The sequence below is a fragment of the Ctenopharyngodon idella genome, chromosome 4, assembly GCF_019924925.1.
Source record: "Ctenopharyngodon idella isolate HZGC_01 chromosome 4, HZGC01, whole genome shotgun sequence".
Taxonomy (NCBI): domain Eukaryota; kingdom Metazoa; phylum Chordata; class Actinopteri; order Cypriniformes; family Xenocyprididae; genus Ctenopharyngodon; species Ctenopharyngodon idella.
The window spans coordinates 6877435-6890332 of record NC_067223.1 but is presented as its reverse complement, the minus strand read 5'-3'; the positions used below and the strand labels follow the sequence as shown (position 1 = coordinate 6890332).

General features: G+C 37.5%; 1 protein-coding gene across 5 annotated transcripts in view; it reads right to left on the bottom strand.

Moving 5' to 3' along the window:
• Nucleotides 1-3130: 3130 nt before the first annotated feature.
• Nucleotides 3131-12898, bottom strand: part of bltp3b (bridge-like lipid transfer protein family member 3B) — a 35096-nt gene continuing 25328 nt past the window's right edge. For 4 of the 5 annotated variants that reach the window (XM_051891001.1, XM_051891003.1, XM_051891002.1 and 1 more), the window contains 4 exons: nt 8195-8451; nt 7641-7752; nt 7250-7410; nt 3131-4887 (listed from right to left, as the gene is read on the bottom strand). In XM_051891001.1, the coding sequence (XP_051746961.1) occupies nt 4747-4887; nt 7250-7410; nt 7641-7752; nt 8195-8451 (671 nt within the window). In that variant the 3' untranslated portion in view covers nt 3131-4746. The other variant, XM_051891005.1, reaches the window with a different exon arrangement.

Sequence of the window (12898 nt, the reverse complement as noted above, 5' to 3'; positions counted from 1 at the left end):
AAATGATGACAATTTTCATTTTTGGGTGAACTATCCCTTTAATACACGTAAATGCATTAACCAGATTGCAATCTAATTAAACACCATTAAAAACTTTGATAGTCCCTCAATTCGGTAACTATTCAGTACAATGCTATACATTAAACTGCCATGAAATTCACAATCCATTTCCATAATTTAACACGGCACCACGACTGTACAAGAGATCGTATGTTTTTGAGCTCTATTATTGAAATACTGAATGAGCACAGATTGCAGATTTTCTCAGGGTGTTGTTTACAACTTTACTAATATCTCCACAGCATTACTTCCTGTGCCGTTCAGCTGTGAAGTCTTGAAGAGAGGAAAAAAACAGTACTAAATACTGGAAGAGGAACACAAGAAATGAAAGAGATGATCTGGTGTGTGTTTGAGAGAGAGAGAGAGAGAGAGAGAGAGAGAGAGAGAGAGAGAGAGAGAGAGAGAGAGAGAGAGAGAGAGAGAGGCAGCTGCAGGCCCACTGGGTGTTGGACAGAATCACTACATTTCGACTTTGCCAAGAAACAGAAACAACCGGATCTTATGAGGCAGTTGTGTGCAAGCTCTCTCCATTACTCACACAAAAACAAGCGGGTGTTCAGTGTCTATTTAGCTTCTAACTCCAGGAATAAACTACTCCATAGAGCAGCAAACAGAGCAGTATTCATCTGCCTTAATAGGCAATGCATAAAGTGGGAGCACACACACTCTTGCAGGCCTGGCTTTACAATTCATGAGAGTACCACATGAGATTGAGGTTGTATGAAGGTGAAGTCAAACCAAACTGAGATTACACGGATGGAAAAACCTTTTTTTGGAAACCCAAGGGAAATGTGACCTTTTAAGTAGCACCTAGCAAAAGTGATTCATCCCCCAAAAAGTCAGAAGTCAATGTAGATGTCAAACCATTGTGGAAGTAAAACATGATACATAGTCTAGCTCTCATTTTGTAACTTTAGAAATTACACTAGTTACAGGATACTAGTTAAAATGCGAAAGATAAGGAAAACATCACACAAAGCAGTTACACTTTATTTTAATGTGTCCCTGTTACAGTGTAATTATACATTGAAGTACTGCGTAATATTAATTAACTACATGTACTTATTGTAAGGTTAGGATTAGAGATTAGAGTTTGGTTTAGGGTTAGTTGAATGTAATTATGTCTAATGGCGATGGTGTGAAGACCCTATTGTAATTACTCGGTCTATTATTCTTCTTCTCCGAAATGAATCACATTTTTGAGGGCCTAAACATGCTCGAAAACTCATGAAACTTTGCACGCGCATCAGAAGTGGTGAAAATTTACGTCTGATATGGGTTTTTTAAAATTAGTTGTGGCAATAGCGCCACCTACAAAATTTCAATTAAGCGCCCTTCGTGCTACGTTTCACATACAAGTGTGATATTTGGTACACACATGTAACATCCCAATACCTACAAAAAAGTCTGTGGGTGCAAAATCAGAAAACCCAACAACTGGAAGTGAGATATTTTGAGTTTTCTCTGCAAAATTTTTGCAGTTTTTGCCATTTCCAGACGTTGTACTTTAACGAACGAACTCCTAGAGATTTTATCAGATCAACGTCATATTTGGTCAGTCTAATCTAGAGGCCTTTGTGATGTTGAAGATCTAGAGTTTTCGCTGAAGGGCGTGTCCGTGGCAGCCTGACAAACTTCGATGTTTCGCCCTAAAACAGGAAGTTGTTGTAACTCGGGCATGCAATGTCCGATCTGCCCCAAACTTTCTGTGAGTCCTGGCCTGAAGACATCTACATGGCAATATTCAGTTACAGTCATAGCGCCACCTGCAGGCAACAGGAAATGTAATGTTTCACACTGTAACTCACTCCCTGAAACACATTTAAACATGCCATGAAGTACCAAACATATTAGAAACACGTTAAATCATGCAACACTTGGCTAAATGCTAATGTATGCGATTAACGCCACGAAACAGGAAGTTGTTGTAACTCAGGCATACAATGTCCAATCTGTCCCAAACTTCACGTTTGACAAGAGTCCTGCCCTGACAATATTCAGTTATAGTAATAGCGCCACCCACTGGCAACAGGAAGTGACGTGTTTAACACTGTGATGCACTACTAGCAATATACTAAAATGTGCAATTGAGTGCTAAACATACTACAAACATTCTAAAACATGCTAGCAACACTTAGCTGAGTGCTAAAGCATGCTATTATTGTCATGAAACAGGAAGTTGTTGTAACTCAAGCATACAATGTCCGATCTGCCTCAAACTTCACGTTTGATAATTGCCCTGGCCTGAAGATATTTACACGCCAAAATTTAGTTATAGTCATAGCGCCACCAGCTGGTAGCAGGAAGTGTGGCAAATACAAATGACTGACGTAGTCCTTCTATATTTATATACTTAAATGCATATTTCCCACGGTGCTCTGTTTTCATAAAGCCACCGGGTGGCTGTGGCACAGGTGTGAGGGCCCTTTCATCGCTGCTTGCAGCTTTACTTTATATTTATTACTATAGTAAATACATGTAACATGTTTAACAAGGACACATTAAAATAAAGTGTTACCCACAAAGCAACATGGTGTAAGGTCGCAATGTAACAGAATTAGCGACAGATCTTTTCTTTCAATACAATCTTTTTATTTTATGTTTTGGCGAACTGGTGGCTAATTCATATGAATTCGTACAATCTCATTTGTACATTTTTGTACGATCTGCTTACGTCCAAGTGACAGATATGTTTAGGGGTGAACCTTTGTGTTTACATTTTTTTCTAATAATCGTACATTTTTGATTCACATAGTATGAATTGATATGAAATCGCTGTGTTTTCATGTGAGACCAGGTTGTTTGTTCAGTATTGTGACGTACATTCAAGTGAAAAGGATTAATGAAAAATAAAGAAGCCTGTTGTTTCATTGGAAGGGAAGATCAAATTATGATATTTTAATTAAAATGAAAAATCATAAACAATTTTTTTTTTTTTTTTTTTTTACATTTTTCTATATAAGTAGGTAAGCATGTGATTGAGAGCATGTGTTTCAGCCCTAAAGCAACTGATACATATGACATATGGATTATCACTTATTAACACAAGAGCAGAGCTGATACTCATGAATAAAATGTTTTAAACTTTATTTCAGCATTTTATTTCAGTTGTCTCAGTACTTCAGCAGCTTCTGTCAGACATAAGAAATAATCATTTATAAGTTTGCTTGATAGAGCATCATTCATCATTTGTGCTAAAGAGGCGGGCCTCCATCTCTAAGGGGCGTGTCTATTACATACTGGGGCGGGGCTAGTGTCATAGGGGTGAGGCCTAGAACTACAGAAGAAAAGATTTTGTTTCCTACAATCAGATGTTCGTCATCCAGCTCTCCATGTTCAAGTCCCAACATCTGAAAAATGTTCTCCAGATAAAAGCTTACGTTGTGAAGAGCATCAAAACATTCATTTAGAGAACAAGACATGAGAAAAAAATCAAGCAGAACCTCTGGAGAAGGTGTGCAGTCACAGGCACTTGTAGAGGTCACTGTAAAGAGGAGAAACGAAGTGGGGAAAAAAACAAGGGCAGGAGAGAGAGCAAAGAACATTTTTGCCATTGTATTTCATAATAAGATAGGCCCTTCTCTTTTAAAGCATAAATAAGAAAAGCCAACCTAACAAAAACTGTTCTGTTGAGCTGTTTTCCAACATCCATCTCTGTTTTGATTTTTCTTTGTGCAGAAATGCTGGTAATCAGATCAACAATGTGACAAAAAAAACTGCTAAACATTCCAAGCTCAGATTGAGTGAATTAAACACTATTAATCTCCTATTTTGACTGTTGCAGTGCAAACTTTCATCTAAAAAGACAAACATGGAATGACGCGGTGTATTTAGTTGCAAATACTGAACTGATATCTGCAAACCTCAACACATCTGTCCATATAGTAAGAGAAATCAAGTTGTGCAATGCAAATCCTGTAGTGTGTTCGTGAACATAAATAATCCCGAAAACATTTTCCCATTTTTGAGACGCTATCATAAGAATGGACTGTAAAAATTTTGCCTACAACAATTCAATCGCACTTATTAACAAAAAACATTCTTGTATATCACAATTACTATACATAAACACAAATTTATTAGTTGCTAATTTTTTTTTTTTAGTTCTTGTTAAACAAAAGAGTTCAAAACAGTGCAAATTAACTTTTTAAGACATTCCTCCAAAGATATGACATTCAACATCACACACCCTGACAGTGTGTAAAACTGTCCTGGGGTTAAAGGTCAAAGGGGGAATGTGCTTCTACACTGTGTATTAATGGTTAGAGAGTAGATAAAGTGATAAAGAATGTGTGTTTATCACCCCTTTACACTTTCCCATGATAATTTTAAGGGGTGCATCTGCAGGCCTCGCCAATACAAAGAAATGAAGAAATAATAAAAACAGGAAGAGAGCAACAAAACATCAAGAGAAAATGTGAAATTCCACAGGCTGTCCGAAGAGTTTTCTCACTTGACTTTTTCTGATTCTGAAGCTTTGTGTGTACACTATAGTAAAGAACACTGTTCTTTAAGAGCAGATAAAGTCTGGTTCCCGTGTGAGGTGAGAGCTCCGTCACAGCACACATACCATTCTCCTCTCGGCTGCAGAGTTGGGAGTTTTTAATGGCACCGGGCCCCTCCAAGCACTCTGCTGCCCCCCTGTGGCGAGTGTCTGTCCTGTATGCACACACGCATGCAATGCCACTAGCTGTTGCTGCCCCCGCTGGTGAGTTTGAGACTCTTCATTTGATGCTGGAGAGAGTCTTTCTCCATCTGGGCTTCCGCTAGCGCCATCTTGGCTTTGGACAGCTCCAATTTCAAGCATTCATTCTCCTCCACGAGCAGCTGTGTGGATGGAAAAGATCATTAGCTTTATCAGCCTGGATGCTTTGCTTGACTGATAATTGACATTGTATAATTGATGTTAAAGTGATCATGTTTTTATCATTTTATTTTATTTTTTACCTGAGGTCTACTTATAAATATCAGTCAGGGTTTTTAAACCATTTTCTATTCTCTCTTTGACCCTCAGAATTAAATCTGCTGTATTTTTGTTTGTTTTTTTGCTGCTGTGCCTTTAAGACTTATTTAAAACACTCTCTTTTTGTGCTGCACAGACTACAATGATCTGGCACCTTGTTAGAAATAAACATTTTAGTTTTAGTATATTTATGGTAATGCTTCAATTATTCAATTACAATTAACTTTGCAACTACATGTCAGCTTATTCTACTAACCCGAACCCTAACATCGATCCTTAACAGTTTACTAAAAGTCTACTACAGTCTTCTAATACTCTAGTGAAGGGCTTTTCACACTGCGTTTAACCCCGGGTTATCGTCGTTCTAAACACCGCTTTAACCCCAGGTAAAGGAGCGTTTTACACTTGTAATTTAGATGCAGGGTTATGAAACCCTGCTCCGGAGCAGGGTTAGCACTGCTTTTGTGGAGTTAAAGGGTTAGTTCACCCAAAAATGAAAATTCTGTCATTAATTACTCACCCTTATGTCGTTCCACACCCCTAAGAACTTTGTTCATTTTCGGAGAATACTTTTTGTGTGCCAAAAAAACCAAAATAACGACTTTATTCAACAATATCTATTGATGGGCGATTTCAAAACATGAAGCTTTACAAATCTTTTGTTTCGAATCAGTGGTTCAGAGCATATATCAAACTGCAAAAGTCACGGCCCCAGTGGTGAAACACTTATGACGTAACAAAGCCTCGTTTACTGAAATCACGTGACTTTGGCAGTTTGATACACGCTCTCGTCATTGTTACCTTTATAGTTCGAAAAGTTCATTCAGAAATAAACTTGATATTACAGTCAGCAATGAGGATGTGCAATGCTAGAGCCTTTATGTAAACAGGTCACGTGCTGAGTTTGTCCAGTAAGTAACACTGACACCACAAATATGCAAATAAGGATTTTAACCCAGGGTTTAGTAAGGTGCCGTGTGAAACGGCAGCTTATGAATACAGAATATTTACTGTTAACTCCGGGTATAGTATGAGCAGTGTGAAACGTAAATAAAGATAACCCAGGATTCCATTTAGCCATTGTTTAGAATGACCCAGGGTTAAATATTTCAAGTGTGAAAAGCCCTTAAGAGTTAGTTGACATGTAGTTGCAAAGTTATGTATAGTTAGTAGCATGTTGAAATAAAGTGTAATATTTTGGCAATGTTGTAGAGCAGTAGGTGCTACACTTAACCAGGAACACCACAAGCTTTTTACTCTTAACATTAGTTGTTCAAGTACTTTTAACATTATCTATTGTACTTCCTCATTATTACCTCACTGTGACTGGGTGGGCCGCCAAAAATGTGTGTAACTGCTAATAATATGTTAATATTAGAGACATCAGAAATCCAACTATTTCAGAACAAGATGTTTTTTTGAAGCCTACTTTCAAATAAAATATCTTTTTGAACTTTATTGTGTTGTGAAACTTGCATTTTTTTATAGTAGAGTATGTTTTCATAGCACATTGAATTCTTATTTTTCTAAGAGAAATTTTATTTTTCATAATAATAACACCTTTATCCATATAAAACTTACTGTTATTTTTGATATACAAATTTCTAAGGCCTCAAAATTATCAACATAAATCAACATGACTTCTATTGTCTGATTGATAGTTTTTGTTTTTAGTAAGTAAAAGGCATATTAGTATAATTGTAGAAACACATTTAATTATATTAATAAGACATTATTGGACATTATCACTGACTTACACTACAAGCTATCATAATCATAATCTTACTTTTTGGTCATATAAATCAGCAACTGCAACTAAATTTCACATTTTGCTCAGTTTGGGCCACTAAATAAAATGTAGGTGTTTTTTTTCTCCTTCTTGAGTATGAGCTCCATATTCTCCTCTATTTGAACCAAAAAAGCCTGATGTATCAAAATATAATACTCAACAAAAGGTTCAACAAACTGTTTCATTTTTTGAAAAATCTGATTTTTCTGACTATGATTTCATACGTCAGGCTTTAAAGGGTTAAACAGGCAAACCAAGACAAAACAGCAATCCTGCATCATGGTAAAAAGGCTTACAAACATACATTTGTACATAAATCTCAAAATAAAACATTCACATAAAGCTGCAATTTTACAAGTCCAGCTTTATGTGGACGTACCCTGTGATGCATTAAATCATGCAAAACTGTTCAATCATTTACATATCACAAATTGTACCTTTTCTCTACTTGAGGGGGTGGGGCTTGTGGGTGACAGAGGTGCAGTCTGAGTGGCTTTCGGCTCACTGGCCACACCTACAGGAACTTCAGGGACAGAACTGAGCCTGCTGTCATTCACAGGCCCCGCCTTCTGAAGCTTTGGGTCCACGGCACGCTCAGCTGTCCGAGGGGAGAGAGGGGGAGGGATGCATTTAGAACGTGCATTCCTGAGTTTTAATCATATTTCAATAAAGTTCAAAATGGAGGCAAACTTCAAAGTAAAAGAGAGAGTGCATGCAAGTGCCAGAGGGATTTAAAGGGGAGGAAATGATGCTATAAGGAACAATTATAATTCAGGAGTGAAGAAGGAAGCAGGAAGAGATAAACAGGAAGTAAGGGACATGAATAACCTCCTCCAATGCTGAATGAGCCGTCGTCTTGACGATGGATAAGCAGATTATGAATATGTACGGCGATGGGTGTGGCCTCAGGCTCTGACGCTTTGTCACGGGGAACATCATCCTGATTTAAACACATTTATTAGAACATACATGCTGATTCTGTTTCAAAACCTGAGCTGTCTTGCTGTCTACTACTTTTTTTTTTTCAATGAAGTTAGACGCAATGCATTCTGGGATTGCAGCTGACTAGGTTTTGAACAGAAGGGCTTTGTGCAGTCAAACATTGTTTAAAGTGAATGAAAGTAGAGGAGTGTCAAAAAATATCAGTACTGACGATAACTGTGATGTTCAAAAAATGAAATATCGATATTATGTTAATACTACACAGAATAATATTGTAAATAATCTAGTGCCACTAATATATTGAGGATAAAAGCAAGACCTGATACCATTATTTTAATTTCTTTAGACATAATATTGTTATCTTTAATTCTTTCGGCCACGATAATCGTGTTGTGAAATCTGATATCCTGACAGACCTAATGTTCAGTGTCTAAACATACCTTAAGGTTCACGTGTGTATCTTTGATTGTGATCTCCATGGGAAGAACCTGGGAGGCGGTGTCATCCCCCAGGAAGAGGGCGAGGTTTCGCAGTGATGTCATGAGGAAGTCGGCACTGAAGGCCTGTAGGCGGCACTGCAGGAAGCCGTTCTGTTCGGCGAGAGGAGAGTGAACCGCAGCCCCCGGGCCGCTTTCCAGCCTCACCTGCACCTCTGGATTTAATAACACCGTGCTTGGGTCCGACCCTGACCCAGAGCCTGCGAGAAAGAAATAAAAGTAGGAATGAAGTAACGTGCTGATGTCAAGTTTGACAGACTTGGATTTTTAACAATGTGTCAAAAATGTTTTGTTGGTTTAAAAGTTCTCAGTTTTGAGCCATGAAATGCTTCGTTCACACTGACAAATGTGCCCTTCAGGTGAGGTTGGATATATCGCAATTGTGATTTCCGAGCACGTGAATGACTGAGCTAAGTCATATTTACAAGTGAGAAACTGAATTCTAGCTTACACAAGCTGCCGACAAAGCATTTAGGTCCAACCAGAGAATTTATGCTCATACAGTATAAAACATTTAGTTTGAATTAAAGCATTTAGGTCCAACTAAAGAAGTGTTTAGGCTGCCGAGATGTCGTAAGGGACAGGTTGATGGTGGAAATCATATATTATACCAATAATCTATATATACAGATCAGTGAGCAGGAAGCAAGCCTGTAGTTAATTATAATGAATAATTTTGCAATTTTTTTAATTTTACATGCTGTATTTCAATCATTTTAAAGCAGCAATGTACAAAACAGCATATACACAAAATGTGTATAATTAGTCACTCAAGTTTCAGGGTGTATAAACAACTGATAGAAATGAATAACTTTCATAATTTTGTAGTTATTTGGGTTTATTATTAACAATATAATTCTTGTGTGTTGTTTAGGCTACTATGTTGTGTCAAACTCGAATGAGTAACATGTAAGTGATAACAATGTTTTCCCACTTATTCCACGCCTACTTGAAACATAAGTAAATAATTGATTTGAGTTTACATATTTTATTAGCTCAATTAACACAAAGCTTCTGCGAAGAAAAACTTGAGGCAAAACGAATGAACAAGTTCAAACAAGATAATCATTTAAGGGATAATATAGAGTTATACCACTTATTACACGTTTTTTCATCATATCAAATAATTACAGGGACATTTTTGAGATACAACTGTTTTAAAATCTTATTCATTACCCATTTATTAACTTATAATCCATTAAAGCGTACACAACAATCGTCCTAGCAAGATGAATGCTGCAACAATATTACAGTACTATTAATACTGAAGTCCTTCAATTTCATATTCAATACAATCGATAACTGTAACCCAAGACTGCACCAGCTGCATTTGTATGAAACAAGCGAGAGCGAGTTTGCAGTGTGATACACATGACACACGACAGAAGTGCTGGCTTCAGATGCACGGTTGAGCGGACTGTTATATAGGATCTCGGATTGTGACTGACCAATCAGAATCAAACATTTCAGAGAGTGTTGTAATAAGTCATAATAATGAAAGCCCAACTCGAAGGTATAAGCCTACCAGGTGCATCTGAAGGCAGCAAGAGATTTTACTTCGATAGTAAGTGTTCCTACTACTGGACAGCCTGACACGTCACTTCGCATTTGCATAACATTAAACTTTTCTCAACTATACAGTTCCTGTTGCTCTCGTTGAAAATGACTTATTCCAGGTCCCGCTGCAGATCACTGTCAGTGTGAACGCCCCTTAATACTTCAGGATAGATGCTATTACAAAAAAAAAAAAAAAACGCACACATTAATGAAGATCTACATGATGAAAACATCATCTATTCCATGTTTCTCCATGCAATGCCATAAGCCTTATAACTACAAGAACACATGAATGTGTACACAGTCATGCAGGAAGCCAAGGGATCACTAATGAGTGGAAGTCGAGGGCCCGCTGCACAGGCTGTGGAACCAGACGGAAAAGCAGGACACGGGAGACAGCCACCGGTCTAAAAATAGACAAATCCAAAACATTGAAACGCTGCATTTAAATTATGCATTGAATCCAAAATGTCAGCGCAACAATGCCTGTGGTAATGAATAGAAATCTCATTGAAATTCATGAAATTTCCTACAGCAGAGGGCAGAAAGGAGACATCAAATGATATCGGAGCTGTGCAGTTCAGCGATCCCAAGGGGTCTCGTGGCAGAGGTATCTACTATACTTCTCTGTCTGATCTATATTGAATTCATGTACCTCCTTTCGAGAACCGGCAGCTCTAAAACTAAGACTGCATTAACATCCTAACCTCCTCTGCCCAGAATAGAGAGAAAAATACCCAAGCGCAGATGCTTATTCAGCAGAAGTGTTAAATAAGACATAACAGAGTAATAAGAAATAGGGAGACAGGAACAGGTCCCTTACAAAAATAGTACTGTGGTGGTACAGTGGTAAGATGATTGTAACAGATGGTACTAACATAGTACATTGGCAATGGTACCACATTAATATACTGTTGTATATGCGGTACTTCAAGGAACACTATGTCCAAAAACATGGTATTACTATAGTACTATGTCCCTTTGTAAGTTCCAAAATCACAAAAAATACATGCATAAAAATGTGGGATGCCATACTGTATTTACAAACATTTCATATTTTGTGAAATATTAAAGAATTTGACTTGATGAACATTAAAATTAAAGTTTTTAACAATCAGGAATTTTAACCTATGAATTTGTATATTGTATATTTTTATTTGAATGAATTATAATAGAATTATAACAAATATTATTTGACTTATCCATAATGAAATAATTTGAATTCTCTTTAATTCATGAGAAACAACTACATAAAGGGATAGCTCGCCCAAAAATGAAAGTTCTGTCATCATTTACTCACCCTCAAGTTGTTCCAAACCAGTATGAAAAGAAGATATTTTAAATAATGTTGGTAATCAAACAGTTGATGGTAGCCATTGACTTCCATAGTAGAAAAAAAAATACTATGGAAGTCAAAAGCTGCTTTCGCACCAAGTAGTTCTAGGAACTAACCACTAGGATAGTTCTAATTTCTCCCCCGGGCCATGTTCCTGGTTGCATTTGCACCGGAATAGGAACTCTGAAACGGCCAACAGCGGCGTCTTTAAGCGTGGAATTTACAAACGCTAAAAACCGGTGGATGGAGGATGCCGTGATCAGAGCTGTGTTTGTTGTGATAACGGAGATGGAATGTAAACGCATAATTTACGCGACTGAAAGAGCAAAAAGTGAGGCTAAGAGATGAAATCTCCTATGACAACTTTCAGTATTACATATTATCGAGGCAGAGGAAAGATCACAACCCTGCAGACAACAGGAAAATGCCGTTATCGCGAAAAATATCGAAATATTGTTTTTTGTTCGTGAAGTAAATATGTTTACACAGCTTTTTAAAAATGCTGGGTGCTGGTGTTTGACATGTGTTTGACCAATCAACGTACACTTATGTCACTGATAGTTCCTATAGTGCTGGTTTAGACCATACTCTGAAGTAGGAGCTAATTTAGTTCCCCCAAATGGAGTTACTAGAACTAAAATTGTTCCTAGTTTCTGCAGTGCGAACATGGCAAAATCCGGGTACTTCAGCCAATAGTTCTAGGAACTATGAAAAGGTTCCTCTGGTGCGAAAGCCCCACATGGCTACTTAAATTGTCTGGTTATCAACATTTTAATTTTTGGGTGAACTATCCCTTTAATTATTGTGTGCATGTAAGGTATAATTGTAAAAAAAATGGGGATGGCTTTTGTACATGTGCATAAAGTTTGATATTTTTTCCTCCAAGACAAAAAGAGAGATGCACGTCACGTTTGCGATATCAAATGTTCATTTATTCAGTGTCCTCTGTGAAAATAGTGGAGTTAGGCTCAGACCATCATTACAAAAGATAGACGTGATCATTCCTGTCAGTCCTAGCTGAACATTTAATAATTTAATCTTTCAACAGTTGTGAATAAAACAAGCAAACACAGCACTTTCCCTCCAAAGTGGAGATACTGAAGAACAGCAAAAATGCTGCAAGAGGAAAGTGTATGAGTGAGAATAACTGAAAATAGAGAACATGGGAGCAGGTGAGAGAAAGATACAGAGAAACTGACTGAAAAACAGAGGCTAGCAGAATCAGTCAAGAGAAACTGAGCATGGAAAAGCCTAAAGATTAATCCTTGGAGAGGAAAGCGGCTCTGAAACAGCCTAGATAGACGAGAGTGAGGTTGTGTGTGTTTATGTGTGTACAAAGTCTCCTGAACCAGCAGTTCTGGTACTGCAGAACCCAGTGGTCTGTGACAGCAGAGAAACGACAACAAAAAACCGGAGCAGCTAAAGAGAGAGAGAGAGAGATGAAAGAGAAGAGCTGGGACCAGTGGGCAAGAAAAATGCTCTATTACAATTCACACAACACACAAACTTACTATACTGCTTCAAATTAAGAATACTTGTCCACTGACTGAGTTTTGTCTCTAAAATACCCCTTTAAAGCACAGATACTACAGCTAAAAAGTAGATATTAATATTAAAGAAGCTTAACACTACCACTATAAGCCAACAACACACTGGTTATGTAAACAAATCCACCACTCACAATAAAGAGTTACCGTCGGACTAAATCAAATGTTAATACTAATATGGTTTACATTATTATAAATTCATTAGGG